This window comes from Meriones unguiculatus, chromosome 2, assembly GCF_030254825.1.
Source record: "Meriones unguiculatus strain TT.TT164.6M chromosome 2, Bangor_MerUng_6.1, whole genome shotgun sequence".
Taxonomy (NCBI): Eukaryota; Metazoa; Chordata; class Mammalia; order Rodentia; family Muridae; genus Meriones; species Meriones unguiculatus.
In genome coordinates, this window is record NC_083350.1 from 85,705,775 (window position 1) to 85,730,650 (window position 24,876).

Here is a 24,876-nt window from a genome sequence, read left to right on the forward strand (position 1 = left end):
ACCAAGAAAAACTTGCTATATTATAATCCTATGTTTAGAAAACAGTTTATGAATCTTTTCAATAAATTATACAATCAATCTACACTTAACTTTTCTTATTTCTGCTTGCCTGTTTGTTTTAAGATACTCATTTATTAGCCCTTCCTGTACTTGAACTCATCATCCTGCTGCCTCCAACTCCCAATGTCATGATTACAACACATGATTATACCATTTACATTCTTAAATTCAAATATTATGTAATACCTTCTATTACAATAGTCTTAAGAAATCAGAACTAGGAAAACATAAAGAAAAATTAAAAAATTGAAATTCAGTGTTTTTACAGCTTTTTCTTATTCCCTATATGCTATACATCTTTCTTTAAATGAAATATAGTTTGTTTTATTGGCACAGGCCATGTAGGGTGAACTTTAGCAAGCAAGTAAGCTTCCTGAAGGCAGCCCACTGGTTTTTTTTGCACAGCTGACAATGGCTATACTCTGAAGAGGCATGGACTTCAGGGAATTTGTCTACGGATAGCTTTTTGCTGCTGATATGCCTTTTCATGCTTGATATTGCTGTACTCCTCATATATTGGCAGGGCATGGAGAGACCCTCAGTGCCTATTGTTTCCTGGGTATTTGCCCATTCTGTTAGGCAAATTTCCAGCAGTATCAATATGAAGATGTACTTTCATGAAACAATGCTGTTTAGATGAATAGATAATTTTATAATTCCTGATAATGAATTCCTGATTTGATGCAGCTAACTTTATGAACTCCGACCCCTGCAGAATAGCAAAGGCTGCGTAAGGGAGTTCCGTGAACCTTCATAAGTCACAAACACATAAATTTAACTAGGAAGAACAGGACTGAGACAAATTTATGATCTAGGAAAACATTCATTCTAGGTTAGGTCCAGAGATGGGATCACCGATGTCAGTATGCACCATGATAACTAACTAATTTAAGATATACAAGGCCTTAAAAATAAGACATAAGATAGATGACCTGTTTCTTGGTTAAAAACCTTGTTAACCTATTACATTAAAAAAAAAATTCCTACTCTGAACTTTCAATAAACTCATGGAATGGAAGATAGCTGAAGAATGTTAAATTAGATATGAGTCTTAATGGAAAGACATGTAAGCAATCATCTTGTTGTAAATCCTTAACCTTAAACCTTGTTAACCTATGACATGAAGAACTATTGTTTTGAACTTACAATGAACTTGTAGGATGAAGTGATGGATAAGAATAGTTTAGTTAGGCATGAGTAATCAATAATCCTACTGTTTTTTCCCTCTGTGTAACAACTTTGTTTCTGTGATAATTGTTTTTATGGCTATGAGGTAATTTTTCCTCTAACATAAAAAGTACAAAAGAAAACAAGAAACACTGTCGATTGGAGCCTCTTGGAGCCTGCTTGTCAGAGCTTTGCTCCATCCACCATCCACCAAATATGTCTGTCTGCCTGTTTGTATGTATGTATATTTTTATGTATGTAAGAAGTTATTGAAGCTTGTTGGAGCCTTTTGAAGCCCGCTTATTGGAGCTCACTCTTAAGAGTTTGTTTCAACCACCAAATGTGTCTGTCTGTCCATCTGTCTGACTGTACCTGTGTATCTGTGTATGGGTATGTGTGAAGTTGTTGGAGCCTGCCTTTGCTTCATCGTGTGTGTGTGTGTGTGTGTGTGTGTGTGAGTGAGAATGTGTGTTTCTTCCCCTTCTTCTTTTCTTTCTCTACCAGCAGTATACACCATATGCTCCAGCTCCCTCCCCTTTCCTTTTTCCAGTCTTTCTCCATGATCAAGCTATGATCAAGCTATCAGCTCTAGCTGTTCAAGAGTTAAAGAAAGTTCAGTGTTTCTTGCTAGAAGTAACCAACCTCCACCACCCTGCTCCATTTCAACAACTCAACATCCCACCTCAGTTTACCCTGGTGTCAAAGCCAGCTTTTGACATTTAATGATACTTTAAAGTTACAACAAACTCTCTGATATAAATACACACCAAATTTTATCAAAGAAGATATGTTTTGGGGAACACATTATATGTTTCCAAAATATGCGGTCTTTTACATTTTAAACTGGGTCCTCACTATAACGCTGATTGACCTGGATCTCATTGTATAGAGCAGTGGTTCTCAACCTCTGGGTCAAGATGCCTTTGAAGATAAAAAAAAAAAAACCCTTTCATAATGGTCACCCAAGACTATCAGAAAACACAGATACTTGTATTTATATTACAATTCATAACAGAAGTAAAATTACAGTCATGAAATAGCAACTTTATGGTTGGAGTGGAGGTCACCACAGCTCAAAAAAACTGTATTAAAGGGTTGCACCATTATGAAGGTATATACCAGTGAAAACCATTGGTATAGACCAAGCATGGCTTCAAACTCACAGAAATCCATTTGCAAATATGAACCTTTATGCTAGGCTACAAGAGAATCATTTTAAAACCCAAACTGGATAGTCCCAAATACTCAAGACTGAAGCAGAGTAGCTAAATTCAGTTAAACATGAAGACCTCTCAGATTATTTCAAAAGTTAATTTAAAGACAATAGTGACTACACCTACAATGTCATCACTCAGGAAGTGAAAGCAGAAGAATCCAAAGTTCAGAGCTGTCCTCACAGCCAGACTGATTCAAAGAATAAGCTGGGCATAGTGGCACATGCCTTTAATCCTAGTACTCGGGAGGCAGAGGCAGGTGAATCTCTGAGTTTGAAGCCACCCTGGGCTACAAAGGGACTCCAGGAGAGCCAGAGCTGTATTACACAGAGAAACCCTGTCTAGAAAAACAAACAAAAGACAAAGAAGAAAATGAAAAAAAGAAAATTAACTAGAAAATTATCCCTAAAACCTTAAAGATAAGCTGCTGTGCTTTAACACTGATTTTTTAGCTATCCACATTACGTGACTAGCCAAAGTTAATCTAGAGCACCTAAGAAAAGAGAGGTTAGTAATTATTTACCTGACTTTATCCCTGAACTTCACAATTGGCACTTTTGCACGAATCAGCTGAGGTCTCTCAATGTAGCCAGCTGAAGGAAAAAAGATAATATGAGTATCTGCCATTGTTTTCTCATTCATAATGTTCCAATGCAGTTTTAAAAGTAATATTTTAAAAGTAGTATTTTAATAAACTAAACCAACTTAAGATCAAATATGCTGTCCTGGAAAAATAAAGGATTAATAAGAATAAGAATAAGATATAAGGACACAATATAAGAATAAGGACATAAAAAGAGTTCCAGAAAGACAGGAACACATAAGGAGACCCTGTCAAAGAAGGAGAGAAGAAATGGGAAGAATAAGGAGGAAGGAAAGACAGACATCAAGTCCATATAAGAGCTACATAAAGGCTTTAAGGGTTTTTGTTCTCAAAAAGAAAAAAAAATCTAGTATATAGCAGTATCTATAAAGACATTAAAACATCTCAATGCAAAAAATAGCTAAAAGTAAGGAAATTGCTAAATTCTGGTGTAACAAACAGTAAGAAATTGATGGTAATTGCAGAAATCATTTGTAATATGTAAATACTTGCAACTTGATGAGGCAAGAATACATTCAATTATATATTATCTCAAAGAGGATAAAATACATAACATTTTTAATTTCATCAAAGGTATAAAGAATTTATTGTAGAAAATTTACAGAAAATTAGTAACTGCCATGGTGAAGAGCACATACTGTTCTTTCAGAAGACCTAAGTTCAGACACCAGCACCCACGATGGCAGCTAATTAACAGCCTGAAACTCCAGCTCCAAAGGATCCAATGCCCTTTTCTGGTCTCCATCGCACATACATTCATGTGCACATACCCAAAAAAAGACGTATAATCAAAAGAAAGAAACACTTTTAAAAAAAAATCATCTGAAAACAGGAGCAATGTCCTAAGTTTTTAACCATAGAAAAAGACAATACCAGATTTCCTTTTTTTAAAAGCTAAAAATTTTGTTGTTAGTGGTTTTGGTAGGAAGGGTAACGTTTCATGTTTTCCTCCATGTACATATATAAATACAAATGCATATGTGTGTGTGGAGCCCAGAGGTCAAAATCTAGTGTTCTCCTCTATATTTCTCCAGCTAATTTTTTAAGATTAAAATCTCAGTGAAACTGATGCTCAATAATTGGACAGAATGCACGGGCATAGCCAGGATCCTCCTGTCTCTGCCCCAATCCTTACCCCTGGTGTTGGAGTTACAGACATAAGCTAACAAACCCAGCATTTTTTACATGGGTGCTAGAGATCTAAACTCAGATACTCATATTTACACAGCAGGTACTTCCTATTAAGCCTTCTCTCCAGACCCATTTATCAGGTTTCAACTATGGTAAGAATGATTAAAATCCACTGACAGTATGAATTATTTCCTAATTTTATAGATGAAATAACATATGGATTCCAATAACTGTTTTCTTTTTTTTCCTACAACAGATATAAACTATTCAAGGATAGTGACTTGTTTTTGTTTTTGTGTTTCCCAATTCAAAGCCTTATACATGAGTATCTGTGAAAAGAAAACTGACAAAAATCTCTCCAGCATCATAACATTCTTTAACATTCCGTGGACGTTCAAAGTAAAGTGTATGATGGGATAGTATAGATTAAAATTTACTAAGTTCATTAAAAAAAATTATAATAAAATTGTCTTAGTCAACAATTTTGCTTTCTTTGGGGGTAACAAACATGTTCAAAGCTCACATGTGTAAAATAAAGATGTGTATTAATGAAAAGTATATGAAATTCTTCCCTTACAAAGACACTATCACTTGCTTTGGTTAATCATACCAAGGTACTTTTTTATTTGTAGCTATTGTGAAGGGTGTAGTTTCCTTAATTTCTTTCTCAGCCCTTTTGTCTTTCATATGCAATAGGGCTACTGATTTTTTTTGAGTTAATTTTGTATCCAGCCACTTTGCTAAAGGTGACTTTAAGGCCCTCAAAGCACACAAGTAGCCAAGCCCCACCTCTGAGGCCCTCCAACCACCAGGCTCTGCTCACTCTAATGACCACAGTGGCAGGACCCAGCCCCTTGAGACCCAGGTGGCCAAGCTCCAGCCTGCAGAGCAAAAACCCCAAGATCAAGCCAAAAAAAATCCCACCAATCCCAGGCCATCCTGGAAATCTCTGTTCCCCGAGGTCCTATTAAAAAGCCTGCCTCCTTGGCTCTCTGCTGCTTCTCTCCCAAGTTCAGGAAAACATCTTCCTCCTGTGTTTTCCTCAATAAATTTCTTATCTGAAGTTTGCTGTCATTATGACTTCGTAGTACTCCTTGGCTCCCAACTGCCAGGATACCCTTCCCCTGGGAGCTACAACATTTACACCTATATGACTATTACTATCATGTTTTTGGCTACACAGATACTTGCCTTACAGCTAACTGTTCATTCATGCCTATTTTCCTAAGGGTCTATAACATTTAAAAAAAAAAAAAAAAAGGAAAGCTTATATATCTTCAAATCTCAAGATGACAGATGCCTTCAATGGATTTTCAAGTAAATTCAATAATGAATTGTTGAATCATGCTTTTTCACCCACAGTTAAAAGAAGACAGGCATGGTGATACACTCCAAAATGCATGAGGCTGAGGCAGGAGGATCACAAGTTCAAGGCCCGCCTAGGCTCTCTATATATTTATTTATAGCAAGACCCTATCTTAAAAAGAAAATAAGTGTAAAAGAAGTTAGTTAGAAGAAAACAATCTATGTTCTAATTGTTCTCATCAGAAAGTAAACAATTCTTACCAGAGAGATTAAGTGAGTACGATTTTAAATAATAGTTATGTCAGAAGGTCTATGAGACTTACATAGTCTAGTACAGAAGTGTTTATGGACTAAGGTGAGTATATGTCGTGCTTCAGTCTTCTGATTTACCTGAAAAAAAACACTGAAAAGTTAAAGTGTTTTTTCATTATTTTCTTAGCTTAGTGTTTGATTTTTAAAGTAACACAAAGCAAAACACAAACCATGTATTTTTCTTTCAAAGTACTTTTCAAAATATACACTACAAAAAAGTCAACCTCAATGCTGTTTCATATCTACATTCCAGAATCAAATCATTTTTAACTGAAAATAACCATGTCATTTTTTCCTTTTATATAAATGATAAAAAAACTCATCTAACAAAATTGAACAAAATCCTAACTTTGTAACGTTTTATTTCCTTATCAAGAGCATGAAGTGCTTATGGATTATGTACAGTGTAGAGTATCAGTGTGTGTAAGCTATGGCAATGACTTACGAGTGTGACGAAGATCACAGAGCTAGCAAGATGTGCCCAGTGTACTCTAGTTGCAGAATTTGCAATCTCCATTATACTGATATTTAAGGGGTTTTCTGGTTTGCTTGTTTTCCCCCCTTTTCTTTTCCTTTGTGTTATCTCAGAGCATAAAAAAAAAAAATAACAGATGCTTTCTTAGAATAAACCTGTTTTTCTTTTACAATAACCAGAAGACTAAAACTACATATTACAATCAAGATTTTGTTTTGCATTTTTAAGGATATGAAGCACAGTGTGAAATACTAAAGCTAGGCAGTGGTGGTGCAGGCCTTTAATTCTAGCACTCAGAAAGGGACAGGCAGGCAGATCTCTGAGTTCAAAGCCAGCCTGGTCTACAAAGAGAGTCCAGACAATCAAGGCTATACAAAGAAGCCCTGTCTCAAAAAAACAACCCCCCCCCCAAAAAAAAAAGAAAGAAAGAAAGATTAAAATTATATTCAACTTAACCAAAAAGTCTGGTAGTTCAAAAGAACAACTACAAGAGGCTGGGTTGGATAAGTTTACTGAAAAATTTCTATAGTATTAAGATATTCAAAAGATCATTTAACAGGAAATTCAAATAAATATAATTCTAAATAACACAATTCGGTTGTTAAATAAAAACAAAACCAAAATGAAGTCAGTATCTTAGAAAAAATGTTAAATTTACTAAATCAAAGGTCTTAAATTTCACTGAAGCCTTATTTTCAAAAAAAAAAAAAAACAAAAACAAAAAAAACTCAAAGCCTACTGTATTTTCGTATTTTCAAGGTGGGGGGAAGGGAGAATACAGATTTAAAAAGATTTAAACTCAGCCCAGTGACATTTCATAGTAAAAGGCAACACTTGAAAAACCACACAGAGGAGCCAATTCCCATCAACAGCTCAGAGCTCATTACTGCTGGAGCTGCTCTTCTGTATACCAGGCTGGTGCTTTACATGTGCAGGGCAGAGAAAGAGGTCCTTCTGGCACTACACAGAAAATTCAAACAGCTAATTAGAATAAACCAAGTTCTATTTCTAAACTTATGTAATATAAGAAATAGACTTGTAATAATGTCTCATCACTTACTGGTTCTTCTTTAACAACCAAGCATAAATCACCATCACTGCTCCGGGCACCAAATCCATTTAAAGACGATCCAACCAAAAAAAGTCTGCTTTCTACAGAAGCAGAAGAAAACCGTAAGAAGTGCTACAGTTTGTAAACAGGAACATATAGACAATAAAGGCATGCAGAGAAGGCAGACGTACGTGGGAAAAGCAACTGAATCTCTCTCTGCAGCTGTGCTCTACAGAGTTCTTTCTTCTTCAAGTCACTTGTTTGCTGCTGACAAGTTTCAAACAACTCTAGTATCTGCTGGCTCAACTTGAATACACCACAAAAGAAACAAAAACAAAATATTTGTTCAGAAATTTATAACTACTGTTCTAAGCAGTATAGCAGTATAAATGAATGCTGACAGTATTTTAAAAATAAATACATGTTACCCTCTTAACACTTCCTGATTCAAAGCTATTGTTACTCAAGTACAAAGAATGGCTTAGAAAACTATAAATTTCACAAAAATAAAATTTAAGTGACAAAAAAGTAGTCAGATAATTCATATTGAGTATAATTATAGCCCAGTAAACTAAAACCCTTTTATCACTACTGTCTGCTTTTACGTGGATCATGAATAAAGAATAATTATCACATTTTTAAGAGTCACAAAGACCAGTGAATAAGAATATGCAAAGTAAGTAAGTCTATGCATTAAAAAGCACGTGCACATGACATATTCTAAAATATACTAGGTCCCTTTCAAGAAGTTTGTTCAACTTCTGGTGGTCATGGTGATGAATATTACACATAAAAGATTTGTCTCCTGCCTTCTAGTCACACAAATCGTCCTCTACTCTATTTTTCATACCTTTCTCTGAGTTCTGACTTCATCAGTTGGGGTGCCATCTCTCCCTTGTTTAGGTATCTATGTGGTTAACATTTTCCCTGTACCCCAACTCTTGCCATCACCTCAGGATGACAGGAAGATACAGGTACCCTTCTATGTAGTGAGCTACACTTACCACAACAAACTCCACTTCTGAAATTCTTTTACTATAATATTTTCCATTGGTGCATTTGCATAGCGATGTGTTCTAGTCCTAATATTTTAAACTCCATTATACTGTTTTCACTTCAACTTCCTGTTCAACTCACTTTCTTATCATCCCCACCTCTAACATATCTGCTCTAGAGTTAGTCAGGAGCCCCTTGAGATCTCCCTTTTCTTCCAACCTATTAGTACCTATGCTGCCACTATCCCAGAATGCATCTCCTGAACTAATCTCTTGCATCACACCTTTGCAAGTTTATCCCTCATGTTCTAATGTATGTGCCACAAAATCCTCAACTGAAGGCAATAAAAACACTACCTTCTCTCTAAAATTAAATTGAACTTACAGAAAGACAAAACTGAAAAGCTTTTTAGAAAGTAGAGTCTTCAAATGTATAATGTAAGAGTTAGCCTAGCTTAGGGTCCTAAGCATTATCCAGTGTTTACTCTCGTATTATTTTTGGTTAGATATTGTTCCTATTTTTCACTATTCCATTCCAAAATATTTACTGCTTTCTTCAAGGCCCCTAAACTTACTTTCTTTTCCAGATAAGCTCACATTAAATTTTTCTAAGAAAAGTCAAGCGTAGTGGTGCACATCTCCAAATCCCAGCACTCAGAAACGGAGGTAGGAGGATCAGGAGTTCAAGGCCATCCTTGGCTTCATAGGGAGTTCCAGGACAGCCTAGGCTACCATGAGACCCTGTCTCAAAGAAAAAAATAAATAAAATAACTAAGAAAATTAAAAATACAAATACAATTCCTCTTCTTGCTAAGACTTACAAATTAACACTCCTGAGGGAAATCTCATCTCTTTCATTCTGTTAAGACAAAGTGCCCTCTTGCTATGTTAAACTCTATTCCCTCTACCAACACCTTTATATCTATGCCTGCTGTTTACCTCAAGAGCACAAACACCATTAATTTTTCAATCTCTCTTTTGTATTTTCAGTCTCTCTTTTTCAAGCCTCCCCACACTCTATAAATGACCAGACAAGTCTCATTCATCAGTTAAGATCTTTTATATCATATTCAGAATATTTAAGAAGATTCAAGAGCTTCTGATAACCTGACCATGAAAAAGCCACAATTTTTTAAAAGAACATTTATAAATATCTGTGCCCCTCCCTCCCTTCCCCGAGTGCCCCCAGCAAAAAAAGAGAACAAGTAGGAGAATAAAAGAGCTCAAATTAAACCAAAACCAAACACCAGAAACAAATATAACATAATTGAGTATCCTTCACAAATCCCAAATCTGACCAGTTAAGGTCAAACACCATAATGACACAGTATCCCAAAAGTAAGAAGAAAGGGAAAAAGCAGGCTAAGCCCTAGATCAGATAACCAGAAATCAAATGGTCTCTAGCTACTACATTATGCTTCTTTCCCTCCAAACTGATTGTAGAATAGTATTACAATTCTAGAAGGAACCTTCACAAGCTATAATCTATAAGCAAATGCAAGAAGGACACTGAAAGTTCAGGGACTTTAATCAAAATTCCCTGTAAAACACCAGCAAAAAACTGTGGGGCACTGAAATCTAAACAAGGCAAAGCCATGAGAGGCAAAAGGAAAGGTCTAGAATGATTCTGATTGACGGAATAACACAAAAAAGAAGTAAAATCTCAAGAAGAGTAGGAATAAAATAAAGTGAAAACAAAATAGAAAAAAGTTTAGGAATAATAACTGAAAAAAGTAACTGAAAATATGTGAAATATTTTTCATAAAGTTTTTCTAAGAAAAGAAAGATTACTAAGATGAAGCACATTTCCACGGACACATGACGATATTTTAACCAATTTTTCAAGCCTTTTGCATTTTTATACGCTGGTATCCATACTAACAATAGAAATTTACTTTAGAAAAAATTGACAGCAGCACAGTGCATGAAATTATTGACAAATCTATTTTTAAAAGCTATGTATGACATACAGGCTGAAATTCACAAATGATGTAAGAGACATGTAAATGTGTACAGAGGTAAGTCTGGTATGCTCATGCCTTTAATTTCAGCATGTTGGAACTAGAAGCAGAATTGGTATGAGGTTGAGGTCAGTATGGTCTATAGAGCAATAACATACCTCAAAACAAAATTAAAACAAAAATACAGATGTATCATGCTAATAGTTCAGAAGATTATTGGTAAACATCAATTATCTTGAAATGAATATTTGGAATCAATATAATTTTTTTAAAAACAAGGCTTCTTCCAAAAAATTAAGAAAGTATGCGTTGTATTTGGAAAAAAAGAGGAAGATGAAAAATAGCCAGAAGAGAAGAAGCTATAGTAACAGAGATACAGTTGCATTGTCAAGAAAAACACAGAAATATGCATATATACATAACAACTGGAAGCTGACTCAAACTAAAAAGAGGGGGAGGTATGGACTAAATTAAGACTGGTCATATGGTCAGTCATATGTTAGTATACTGTAGTTATATAATGCTGGAAGGGTTAAAGCTGAGAGATTTACTAACATGATCATTTACATAGTAATTTACATATTATTTACACAGTATTTTATGTACATAGTTTGCTATTTCCTGTAACAAGAAGATATAGGCACCCAAGTTTGTAATAAATTCAGTAAAATTTAAATGTCACATAAAGATTAGATTTTGTTTGACCTAGAAGGAAAGCTGGCAAACTAGGGCCCACAGGCCAAATATAGCTTCTAGACTTTTATATACAAACAAGTTAAATTATTTTTACATTTTATTAAGTGGAGAGAAAAAAAGCCAATAGCCCAAATAACTTGAATGCCTAGAATATTTGTTATCTGGTCCTTTAAAGAAAATTTTGTTAACTGAAGTAGAACCAAGTAATCCCAGACATCACAGTAGATCCTCAGTATTCGTTGCAGCAATGCTCAAATAAAACCTATTATAGTTACATGTGAGCCAAAATGGTGCACATTTGTAATCCCAGCACTTGAGAAGCTGAGGCTGGAGGATTCACAAAGCAAAACCCTATTTTATCCATATTCTTTATATACTGTCTCACATATAATTTTCACTGCCATCTGTCACAACTTAATACTGCAGTACCTCTTATCCAGATACATTAACATCTTTTAAGATGCCAGTCCACCTTCAAGACCAACTCATTCTAAACAAAACTATGTTCTGCAAAAAATTATCCTCTCCAAAATTCAAATTTACTGTTATTCCACCTATTCAAAAACTTTCAATGCCACTTGACTATGCTTTCAAATCATTGTCTAATTAACTAATATTAAATATTGTATTCGCTATACACTTTATAGCAGTAGTGTTGATCACATTGCTGGCAACAGATACTAGGTAAAATTATCAGTCATTACTGTTACAGATCACGTGATATTACAGCCAGGTCTCACAATGTGATCTCCCTATTCTTGATGTTAAGCACATTAAATTTCTCCTCTCTTCATTTTTAGAGACAGTCGTTGCTGCAGGATATTTAATTATACTGTGAACCCTGAGACTGTTGTTTCCTGGAAAAACCTGTTTCTAGTTGTGGTGCAGCTCAGTCCTAGCACACACCTCTCATCTATGAGCTTTCTGTTTGAATATTGTAAACAGGATTAAATAAAGTCAAGTATAGGTCAAGAGGTGAAACAAGCAACCAGTTGACAGGGAGTGAACACAGAAAAAAAAAACCATAGAGAGTAAGAGGAAGTCAGGAGAATGGACAGAGAAATGCACAGGAAGTAGAAGGGACATTCAGTTTAAGTGGGTTTTTTTTTTTTTTTTTTGGAGACAGGGTAGTAAAACTGAATGAGATTTTGTTAAAAACAATGTGTCAAATTTTGATTTTAACACTTACAAGATATGACTTCGAGCAAATTATTTAACTTTCTAAACATCAATAAAATTTAGGACCATAGCCATATGCTACTAAGTTATTGAAAGAATAAATGATATAACATGAGTAAAATGCCGGGCATGGTGGCCCACACATTTAATCACAGCACTTGGGAGGCAGAGGCAGGCAAATCTCTGTGAGTTCTAGGCCAACATGGTCTACTAAGAGAGTCCAGGACAGCCCAAGCTCTGTTAAAACAGAAAAACCCTGTCTGGAAAAACCAAAAAATATAATAATTATGTCTAAAGAGCAGAGACATCAATAAACAACAGTTTTCTTGAAAAAAGAAAGTCATGGTAGCACACATCAGTAATCTGAGCTTTCAGAAAGTAGAACCAAGAGGATCATGAGTTCAAAGCCAGCCTGAGCTACACTATGAGCTACTGTCTCCAAAAACAGTCACTTAAAAGAACAAAAAGAAGTGTTGTCCTTCTTACTCTCACAATAAGGCAGAAATAAAGTATCACTCAAAGAAACTGATTCAACAACAAAATCTTTTCCTTTCTGGGGGAAATGCCCTAATTCCAAAGACTGCACATGTGGGAGAAATGTTTCTGTATGATTGGGCAAAGAAAGATATGGAATCACATCCTACGATTTATTACCAACAATACAAATTATACATTATTAAGTTTACAGAGATTCAGTATAGGCCTAAGTTCTTGGTTAGCTAGTTACCTACAAACATAAACATACACAAAAATGTACTTGAGTATCTATGTATAATAAACCCATTTTAAATATTCTACTAGCATGCATACATTAAAAACCCATATATAGTAACTATCTATACATCCATTCAGAAAATTCACCTGATTTGCCTTATCCCATAGACTTTCACATTATTATATCAGGAGTTAAACAAAGCAAAGGAATGGAGGGACTTAGGAAGAAGGAACACCAGAACATCCACACTCATCTTTTCATTTTCATTTGCTTTCTCCTCTTTCCCACCGGTTTTTTCTACTTCATGGTAAGAAAAATGTTGGCACAGAACAAAAAATGTTGTCTTTGTTGCAGGATATTTGATCCCATTTCACAATTGTGAAACTGTAAAACCCTGTTTCTTGTTTGGTGTGGTTGAGCATATCATACATCTTTAATCTAAGAACTTTCAGTTTATTGGTGTGGTTCAGCCAGCTTTAGCACACACCTTGAATTCCAAGAGTTTTTTGTATGCAGGATTTAATACCCTAGGTCAAGAAATGAAGCAAGAAACCAGCTGACAAGGATAAAAGAGCAGGAAGCACTTTGAGTTGAGGGGTATTTAAGACAGCACAGAAAAGCAGAAAATGCTTTTTAGCTTAAGCTCTGACTTTAGCTTAGGCTTCAGCTCATCAGCTCCCTAGCTTTTGGCTTTGAACTAGCAAGCCTTCCGCCTCGGGTTTTTTGGCCTTTTCCTCCTGGGCTGTCAGTTGAAGTAGTGAGCCTTTTGGGTTTTTTCCATCCTGACCTGAGCTGAAAAGGAAGGTGAGCTGGGTGCTTTCCCTGCCTATGAGCTAGCATCTGGCTTCTGAACCTTTACTTGTAAAATACAATAGTTAGGATTTTCAGTTTTGTTTCTAACAACATGCCTTTTAGGACAAATGAACCATCACTGGGAGAATACAGTTGAAGCCTACATTCTACCATAAAAATAAATAATTACAAATGGACCAAAGTCCTAAATTAAGAACTAAAAGCAGAAAATTCTTACAGTACATTCCAGCACTCAGGAGGATTATGTGAGTTCAAGAACAGCCTGCTCTATATATCAACTTTCAGGCTTATGAGAGCTACACAATGAGACCCGGCCTCCGAATAGACAGACAGACAAACAAGTGAATAAGTGAACTTATACCACAAAAGCATCAATATTCAAGTTACTACATTGAAAGATGGCACAGCAAGCCCCCCCCCAAAAAAAAACCTAATAAATTAAACTACAGGAAAAAATGAAAAATTCCCTGGGCTTTAGAAGGCACTGATAAAAATAGAAATCACAGAAAGGACAAAACATTTGCAAATCATCTTAAGGGCTAATACTCAGAATATATAAAAATAACTCTTATAATTCAGTAATAAAAAGACAACCTATTAAAATGTGCACAAAGAATCTGAATGGAGACCTCTCCAAGGAACATACAGATGTCCAACAAGCAAATGATAAGATGCTCAGCATCATTAGATATTAGAAAATGGAAACTGAAATGATTCTTATACCAGAAGGGCTCCAATAAAAAGAGACAAGTTACAGATAAACCTTGATGGTGAGTCAGTGTTTGCCTAGCATGCTGAAAGCTCTAGGTTCCATCTCTAGTAATACAAGAAACTAAGAGAGAGAATGAGAGACTGAGAGAGAGAATAACAAATAAATAGCACAGGGATGTAAACAAAGTGAAGCATCTGTATACATGTATAATCCATTTTAGAGAACAAGTTGGCAGTTCCTCAAAGGTGGAACATATTTTACCAAATCACCCAATACTTTCACTCCTGTGTATGTATCAAGAGAGCAGAAACATACACCCATGCAAAATTTTGTATACAAGACATTTACAGCACCATTATTCATAATAACCAGAATAAGAAACCTAAAAGTCTATCACCTGAGGAATACATTAGCAAAATACAGTATATAACTACATATAAAATATTACTCAGACGAAAAAAATGCAGTTCCAACACTCTTACTGAAGCAGGAGGATGTGTTCAAGGCCAGTCTAAACTATATGGGAAGTAGTCTCAAAAAAATCAAAACCATACAAATAAACATGAATAAACCCTAAAAACATTATGCAAAAGAAAGAAACTAAGCACAAATGGGAACACATCAAATGCTTTTACTAACAGGAAGTGGGAAGGAAAGTGCAAATGTTGGGGTACAAGCTTTCAAGGGAGTGGAGAGTATGTTTTGGAAACAGGTAAGTGCACAACTTAATGAACTTAGTAAAATCTACTGGTTTGTACATTAGAAAAGGGTGAATTTCAGTCTAAGGCATCTTGAACTATACAGAAAGACCCTGTGAAGAGAGTAAGGGAGAGGGAGAATAGAGAGTGATTCACAGAATCACTAAAAGAACAAAAACAATGACAAACATTATATATCTTTCCCAAATGACAACATGTTTTTCTTAAGTTTTCACAAACTATAGCTGGTGAGAGCAATATTCCACTATTAGTTATTAACTCGTTGTTCCAATGCTAATGTCATTTTCCAAGAAAGAGCAAATGCTTTCATTTAACTAAAATAATTTTTACTGATCTTTTTGATAAATATTTCTTGATCACACCATTTAAGTTTATATTTCCTCAGAGGAACAGAAAAAAAGATACTGCTTTTTAACATTTTATTACAATTACCATATCAATATCCATGTTTTTCTACAGTAAGAAAAAGTTGAACTAGGTGTAGTGGTACACACCTTTTATCCAAGCACTTGGAGATAGAGGCAGGCAGATCTCTGGGAGTTCTAGACCAGCTTGGTCTACAGAGTGAGTTCCAGGATAGCCAGTGCTACATAGAGACCCCGTCTCAAAAACCACACCACCAACATTTCATTCACTCATTCACTTAAAAAAGAACAAGTTGTTGCTGGGCAGTAGTGAAATCAAATGTTTTAGGCTCTAATCCCAAATTTTATAAATCAGAAAAAAATTGATCCTAAAAGGTGTACTTACGACAGTAGTGATACTTAGAAAAATATAGAAAATTAGATATTCCTGATGCTTTTAATATATTCTTCATATGAAATTTCAAAAGGCAAAATGAACATCTGCATTATAATTACCTTATCTTTAGCCTCAGGCAGTGTGATTTCTCTAGGTTCTAACAATGGAATTTCTCGAAGAGGTGGGACACATCTGATTATATCTGGTACATAGTGTGTGTGAAACAATGGTGGCATGGAATATCTTCTGTCACCTGATAAAGGCACTATCTGGTTAATTATAGTTGGCTCTTGGTGGGGTGAATGGAAACGCTGCCGTTTACCATCAAGAGGAAAGTTTTTTTCATCGCTTATTCTCCTGAAAACAAGCAAATATACCTTAGTGACTGAAGACACAACTTTCTAATGACAGACACATACAAATATCAAAACAGATAGTAACAACACTGTGACTCTTTGGATAAGGTTTCATTATTAACTCTCTAGTGGACTTTTAATATTAACTTTAGCACAAGAAATGTCTTCCAATACCGTACAAAAATAAAAGTAATTAATGGTATGTATATGAACTACCAACTGAGTCATTACCACATTGAACACATTATAGAAAAATGACTACTTATAGAAGTACACAATCACTAAGAATCAAAGATAAACTGTAACAAAAGGAAGTAAGTTGAGTGATTATATATACATGTATCTTTTTAAAAGATCCTGTGAATATACCTATGTTCTGGCTCATCAGTGGGAAAAAAATCAAACTGACAATTTTATAAAAGTTATAAAGAGTGTCAGACAACAAGCTGCATTGCAGATAATATGCAGTAACAATGTCTTGGGCAAAATTAAAAGTATTTTGGTTACACAGTAGAATGTCTATTTTTATAAGGAAAAAGGCTAAGATGTTTTGGTATAAAGTAAAATATTTCGACAATTTCCTTTAATATAATTCAGGGGGGAAAGTGTGAGAGTGAGAAGAGAGACAAAAACAGCTAAACTTTGCAACTAATATATCTAGGAAAAAGGTACACAAATGTTCAACATACTATTTTTTACATTTTTCAGAAAATTTGAAAATTTTCAAATTAACAAGAAAATAATTAGGTTAAAACAGAGAACCTGCCAAGCCTCTATGGAGCCCTGGGTTATAATCCCAATACCAGGTAAGAAGGAAATAAATAATTTGACAGGGAAAATGATATTTACTAAGCTGTTAACATGAAATATCTTATGTCACAGAAAATGATCCAATTCCTTTCTAGCTCTAAAATCCTAAAGGTTTTACTTCACTACTCCTCTGAGATTAGTAATTAGATTAGTAATTAGTAATTAGATTAGGCTAATCTAAAGGGCTAGACACATAAAAGTACATTTGTTATTTTTAATCCTGAAAGTAATTACAGCATATCCACTATCCTCAATTAGAAAGGCCAATTTTAATTTTTAAAAATATCTGTAACTATGAACTAATGGAATTCATCTTTATTCATGAGTTACCACTGGCTACTAAGGCAATTTCAAAAAATTACACAAATACAACTAATGAAGTCAATACTCTCAGAATCATTATATAACTTTTCTAATGACAATTCAGAAAAACTTGTAATGTTTATCATAAGCCTTGATTCTAGAACCAGAAAGCTGGATTTCAAGTATCAGGTATTGCATCTCTGCTTTAATAACTAATGCCTGCATCCTTCAGCTTTTATATAAAGAGGTCACACTGTCCATGTAATTCTATGTAACTGTTACATAGTTCTTAAGACTAACATTTATTTTAAAACACTTGAGAAATACTTACTTCCTTCCTCGAAATAATGGGGATGTTGAGGTCTGTATTGGGCTGACAGTTCCATACGTCAGGGGCTGTAAGGACACAGCTCTAGATAAGCTACCAAAAACAAAGAGCAATAACATAATGCTTTTTCCTTGGAACTAAAAATGCCATAAAACTAATATTTTAGTAGCCAAAAAAGGGCTAATAATATTTTCTCTCTTTTCAAATACTGCACACAAAAATGTTAAAGAGAAAACAGAACTTAATGACACAGTGTCCAATATAGCATTATACTTACTCTACATTTTGAAAGTTGAATTGTGCATCTATAAGTTGCTGGTGTGAATAAAGAGTTGGTGAGAGAGCAAAAAAATTATTATGCTGTTGGTGGTTTGGAGTGAAGGGTGGACGGCCCAAAATTGAGTTTGGGAACATGCTCTTGTTCACTAAAGGTGAACATGTATTCTTCTACCTATAATAAAAAAAATTTTAAAAAAAACTGTATTATTATACCTTAAAGACATAGAACTCTTCAATAAGTATTATCTACTACTTCAGACAATCAGCTATCAAATTAATCATTTCATTTGCAAAGTTATCTCTGAGAGTTTAAGTAGGTTTTAAGTTCCACTATAAGTAACAAATAATTAAGTTAATTCAAAATATAAAACCACACTCAAACACTTTCATTATGCATGTTACAAATTTTCTGATGAATATACTGTTTACCTTAATAGCAACAAATCTTTTATCACCATTATTCTAAAACAACAAAATATCATTCCGAAGATTCAATTAAATTGCTCAGATTCTTACATCTATTCACAACCTAACTCATAAGAAGGTACAAGCTACCATGTGATACCTATGATATGGTACTTGACATACCTAAAGATATAAGAATGTATGTCACCTACCAATTCATAAAATTCCAAGATTCTTCTCAACATTTATACATAAAAGACACAATAAAATAGTGTTGTTCCATACGGGAAGAAAAACTATAGGAACAATCAGAACATGTCACTAACCTAGTAAGACATTAAATGCTCCTTTTTAGAATTTTTTTCAATGAATAATCCAGCAAAGCTGTAGTCTTCAAAATGGTAGGTAAAGCAGCAAACAAAAACCAAATAAACAAAGTTAAAATGATACTCCCTAGCCACCTTCTTGAAACAGGTAATTAGAAAGCTCAAACTGAGAAACAGTGCACACCTAAGAATAAGCAAAATTATATAATGAAAAGTTAAGGGTCTACCACCAAAAAAGAGAATTACTTGCTCAGCCTATCTACAAGAAATGTTAATAGCCGCCAGGCACCACTCATATATATCTTCCACTTAGGCCATGCTTAAAATAAGGCATCCACAGATCACAGAGCAAGAAAGAAAATGGGAAATAAGCCAAAACTATAACATACGAACACTAAAAGAGAAATAAATAAAAATAAAAAAATAATAAAAGCCTAGACCTAGAGAACTCAAGTATGTGATCATTTTAGCAAAGTCCATGAAAAAAAAAAAAAGAAAAAGAAAAAAACACAAAAAAGAAAATCATTAAATAAAAATTTGACCTGGACCAAAAATTACACACACACACACACACACACACACACACGGGGCGGGGGGGATTTGAATTTCAGAATATCCAGACATAAAACAGTTAATATTCCAGAGGAAGAAATATTAAGTTGGGGACCAAAATGTCTTTGGACTTTCTAATAGCAACAGTGGAAGCCAAAAGATATAAATTAATGCTTTAAAGCTTTAAAGCTTTAAAGTAAAATGCTCTTAAGCCACAAGGCTCTCCCTGTCTACAGTGTCCCTGGAAGGGAAAATCAAAGTGTCTGTCCATATGGAGGGTAAAAAGAGAAAGCTGAGGCAAGGTGGCACACACAGACAGTCCCACCATTCAGGAGACTACGGTGGGAGGTGTGCAACTGTTTGCAGCCAGTGGAGACAAACACTGAGGCTAGTGGATCACTATGAGTCCAAGGCCACCCTGGTGTACACAGAGTTTCAAGCCAACTAGGGTAACAGTGAGACACAAAAGAAAGAAAAAACAAAAGCAAAAAAAAAAAAAAAAAAAAAAAACCCAGACTAGGACAAGTTCCCAGAATGATCGAAAGTTGACAGTTGCTGGAAGTCTGAGCAGAAAGATGGTCTCAAAATGATAATCAAGAAATGCAAATCAAAACAACTTTGGTATCGTCTTATCCCAGTCAGAATGGTGATACAATGCATAACAAATGCTGGAAGGGCCATGGGGAAAGGGAACCCTCACTCATTCACTGTTGTTGAGATTTGCAAACAAGTCCATGCACTTTGGAAGTAAGTGTGGAGAACCCTCAAAAAACTAAAAATAGCTGGGCGCGGTGGTGCATGCCTTTAACCCCAACACTCAGGAGCCAGAGGCAGGAGCTGGCCTGGATCTGTGAGTTCCAGGCCAGCTTGACCTACAGAGTTCCAGGACAGCCAGTGCAACAAAAAAACCCTGTTACGAAAAAGAAAAAAAAAAAATACAAATAAAAAAGTTAAAATGAATTTACCATTACCCATAGTATTTGCTGTATCTACATACTTATGTTATGAATTTATACACTGATATGGCAAGTTTTATGAGTAGATCCTTTACATGTATAAAGGACTCAAGTTCCAAAAGTAGTAAATTTTCTTTTCTGATAAGCAAGTCAGAGAATGAACTACAAAGCCTTTTTAATAGAAGAAAAATAATACCTAGACAGTTAAATCAATTAGAGAATAAAACTAAGAGGATTATAAAAACTGGAAAAGTCAGAATGGGGGGGAGGGAAGAGCAAGAGAGTCTGAAAAGAAACTAAAACTCATGCATATAAATTTTGTTCCTTGGTTTGTCAATATCGGTGGGATTAAAATTTCTTAGATTGACCACATATTATCAGATTCATCAATCCAAGGTTCATTACAAAGTTGTGAACAGGCAACTTATCACCATTATCAGATCCCATTCCAAATGTCTGACTCTAATTTGTACCAGAGACAAAAGTATTGCCTATAGGAAACAAGTCTATCAAATTCCTCCACCAAGTCTGTACTTGCTGCTGTAGGATTGCTTGTTTGTTGTTATTTTTTATGAGTATCTGCTGACTGGTACTCTCTGAATTTCACACCTTAGAGGGTAGCGGTGGTTAAGATTTGGTTCCCTTTACTCTGCTTTCCTGAAGTAACTTCTCATTTAAAAACAATCTTTTTCATGGGGTTTATAAAAAATGCCACTAAGTGGTTAGCTAAAATGAATTTTGCTTAACATCCCATTTTTTTTGGAATACAGAAACCATGGACCTAAGTAAAAGAAGCATCTGTACTTAGAAAACTACAACTAAAAAAGTTCTATTTCAAGTCACGCAAAGAGGCTAACACTGAAATCCCAGTGCTTGGAAGGCTAAGGGAGGATGATCAACTTAGAGGTAAGACAAAGCAAGTTCACATCCATCCTGGATGTAAGAAGATTGTCTCAAAGAACAAAACAAGAAAGTTCTATTGCAAACGTACAAGTGCTACTGTGTTCCTGAAATCCAGAACTCAGGTGCTGAGGCAGGTGGATCTGAAGTACAGTCTGGGTTCCATAGGAACGAAAACCTATCTCTACATGTAAACAAGGGAGCTGGAGTGCTCAGGGGTCAAGAGCACTCACAGCTGAGAAAGGGTCTCAGAGTTACTGGCTGGCCTGTAACTCTCCATGTAGAACAGGCTGGCCTAGAACTCACAGAGATCGGCCTGCCTCTAAAAAGTATTCATTCTTCTGGAATCCTTCTAAAATAAAATACTAGTCAGACTCTCTCAGAAATTTTGACCCTTAAATCAAACTTAATTGGCAGCCTTCAAAATAGAACCATCCCTAAGAAATTTAACCAATAGCATTTAATGCTAACTCCCGGCCCTACCCCAAGTAGCCTGTATGACCATCTATAGATAAAAAGAGTAAATCAAATATTTGCTTTCAGAGATTTCAAATCCATTTTCTAATATACTTCAGTAATGACTGTAATGATATTGAAACAATGATCTACTGTAAAAACACAAGGAAGCCAAGTGTGGTGGCTCGCACATCTCTGATCCCAGCACTTGAAAAGCAGAGGAAGGCATATCTCTGTGAGCTCAAGGCCTGCCTGGTCCATAAAGCAAGTTAAGTTCTAGGCTAGCCAAGAATATAAAATGAGACCCTGAGCCAGGCCTGGTGACAATAACTATGATCCCAGCATTCAGGGAGGCAGAGGCAGGCAATCTCTGTGAGTTCGAGGCCAGCCTGGTCTACAAATCGAGTCTAGTATAGCCCAGGCTACACAGAGAAATCCTGTCTCAAAATAAATAAGTAAAATAAAATAAAATAAGAGACCCTGACTCCACAGCAAAACAAAACACAACGTATCTTTATAAAATATAGTTTGACAAAATAAGACCAAGTGAAACTATCACTGTACCAGAACTTTTAAAAACTTTCTTTATAATCTTAATGAAGCTTCCTCACTAGAGACTATCTGTAAGTTATTCCACACTATCTGTAGCAGTAGTAGTATGATAAAGTTTATACCAACACCCAGAAATGAATAGTATCCTACTTTTCTTAACCTTAAAAGTTATCAGCTTTTTAATTTGTAAGCCACAGTAAAACAATAATCTAGGTAAAATGTTTTTTAAACTATTGTACTAGTTCTTGCCTTGGGAAAGACCCTTAAAGCCTTTGTTGGATATGCTTAGACCAATGCAAGACTAATACAGATTATGTGTAAATGAGCAGACACAAAGTAACACAACAGTTTAGCAAGTACTTCTAGTGATAACAGTATTTGGCCTCTTAATTTGCAACTGGATCTACTGTCTTCAAATTGATCTCGCCTACAAGTGATAGAATACTCAGGTTTACATAACTGCCTCTTCAAGATTCCTTGGAAAACAGCATCTCCAAACTATAAACAAGAACTGTATGGCTAAATCAAGTTATCTGTCCACTTTGTCTAAATGTCTTTGGGGTCCTTAAGTGTTCAGTTCTTTTCTCTACAATAGAAAATGTCAAACTCCTAAATCCTGCTCTGGTAGCTCTGTCAAAACCACTTCCAGAACCAGACGGCGGTGGCACACGCTTTAATCCCAGCACTTGGTAGGCAGAAGCAGGTAGAACTCTGGGAGTTTGAGGCCAGTCTGGTCTATAGGGTGAGTTCCAGGACAGTCAAGGCTACAGAGAAACCCTGGGTCAGAAAACAAAACAAAACAAAAAACACTTTCAGGCTTTGAATAGGGCATTCCTTTTTTCTTTTTTTCATTAAAACTTAAATCCTGTCCAAGAGTTAAAAAAAAAAAAAAAAACTAACAACATGACTCCAAATGGACATTTCCTACATTGACTGAAAACTGCCCTGTTTCACAAGTAGTCTATTTTTCTAGATCACACCAAACACTGTTTCTGTTATCAGTTATTAATCAATACAAATTAAGAGTGTTAATAGTTAACACAACAAAGCCTTGTAGTACTGAACTACATACCTAGATTATAGTGTTATCTGTATACAAACAAATCTAATATCTTTCTTTACAAAAACCATATACTAAAAATCTGTTAAATTTCCAACCTGGTTTGACATGCACAATTTCTTTCTCTTTTTATTTCATCAACAATCTAAATGATTATTTTAAACAAAGCTGAAAGCGGCGAAACAAGAAAGAGAACTTAAATATTTCTCTTTTCTTTTATCCGCAACCCAATTATTTTAAACAAAAGCTCAAAGAGACAAAACAAGAAAAGGAACTTAAACCACGGATGCCGCGAAACGCACTAACTAGCCCTTGCTCTTAACCAGATAAAAAGATGGAGAGCCTAGTCACAAAATCTGACTGAGAAAAGTGTATTCAGCCATCAGCCAGTCCCAGCCTGTGTTTTTACCAAGGTGACTTCATGCTATTTAATTGTCTTAAAGATAAATGCCTTCCACAATAGTTAATTTAGACATTTACCTTAGTTCTCTACTGCCTTTTGGAACACCAGGAGGAAGTTATCAGACAGTCTCACTTTTTCGTTCTAGGGCGTGAGGACAGGGCAGGAAGCCATGTGAGAACTAGCGAAAAGACAGAATCAGAGAGAAGCCAGCGGCGCCAACATTCTTCACCCAGTCCAGCACCCTGGGAACGCCCCTAGCCAGGCTCTCCCGCGCAAAGCTCGCCAGCTTCAGAAAAGTTTCCCGCGGCCAGCCGGGGACCAGGGCCTGTACACGTGCATCCCCTCCGGCCCTGAACTCACCGCGTCCACGCCGAGGGGCCGAGCAGGGCCCAGCGGCAAGGCCTGCCCTCAGGTTCCCAGGCCCGAGCGGCCGCCCGAGCCGACCGAGCTAGGAACAGCCCCGCGCACGGCGAGGCCCAGCTCGGGCGGCAACCTAGGACCGGGCAGGGCAGCGGAGAGGCGCGAGCCGACGAGGCCAGGCTCGCGCGGGAGTGGAAGGCTGAGGGTGGCGACAACAAAAAGAAAAAAAAAAAAAAGGCGGAAGACCGAAAAGTCGCCGAAAAGGCGGCGCAGACAGCCCTGTCAGAGACACCCGGAAGATCGGCGTGACCCCGGATGGGAATATGCAGCACGAACGCAAGGTCAGACTTCCGGTAGCACGCTGCGAGTTCGCTGAACTGCGCAGGCGCAAAGCTTCCCGGCCCTGTGCTGTCCGGGGAGTCGCGCAGTGGCTGCCCACCGGCTTGGGAAGGGAAGGGACAGACCCTCCCAGACCGAGAAGCCGTCAGCCCCCGCGCTCCTGTGCGCCGCGTCTGCGGTCACGTGCTCCTCTGTCGGCCGTTTCTGGCGGGCCCGTTCTGTCCATGGGCTACCTTCCAGGAGATATCCAAAAACAACCTGCCCCTCGCTAGGAAGAACAGTATTAAGTTTTAATTGGTTTTCTCCTCCAAAAAACAGTTTCTTGGAGACAAAAATGCCCAAAGCCCACTCAGCGCCCTCCCGGTAACGGCCTACGACTCACTCGTCCAACAAGCACTGCAGTTTCTCGTTGAGTGAGCTTTAGTATCTTGTGAAACTGTCCGAACTTAATTTGATTTAAATCTGTTTATAAAAATCCCGTATTGTCCACGTAGGAACTATAAAAATTTGACCGCTCATTCCTGGAATTAATTTGTCTTTTTTCTGTAGACTTCTTTGTTGCTTTTTGGTTCTCCAGTTGTTTCTTCAGTTATTTTCCATACTACAATTGAAATTTTAATTTTTTTCTACATTAATTCACA

At 36.2% G+C, this 24,876-nt stretch overlaps 1 protein-coding gene across 5 annotated transcripts in view; it reads right to left on the reverse strand.

The window, feature by feature from the left end:
• The window catches only part of Tent2 (terminal nucleotidyltransferase 2), a 53,076-nt gene extending 28,857 nt beyond the window's left edge, over positions 1–24,219 (reverse strand). Inside the window, exons 1-9 of one of the 5 annotated variants that reach the window (XM_021662625.2) lie at positions 23,897–24,219; positions 23,614–23,677; positions 17,925–18,098; positions 17,651–17,740; positions 15,970–16,207; positions 7,511–7,625; positions 7,329–7,420; positions 5,805–5,871; positions 2,965–3,034 (exon numbers count right to left, since the gene is read on the reverse strand). In XM_021662625.2, coding sequence (XP_021518300.1) covers positions 2,965–3,034; positions 5,805–5,871; positions 7,329–7,420; positions 7,511–7,625; positions 15,970–16,207; positions 17,651–17,740; positions 17,925–18,061 — 809 coding nt within the window. In that variant the 5' untranslated portion in view covers positions 18,062–18,098; positions 23,614–23,677; positions 23,897–24,219. The other 4 variants (XM_021662623.2, XM_021662624.2, XM_060377790.1 and 1 more) reach the window with 4 other exon arrangements.
• Between the last annotated feature and the right edge of the window lie 657 nt (positions 24,220–24,876).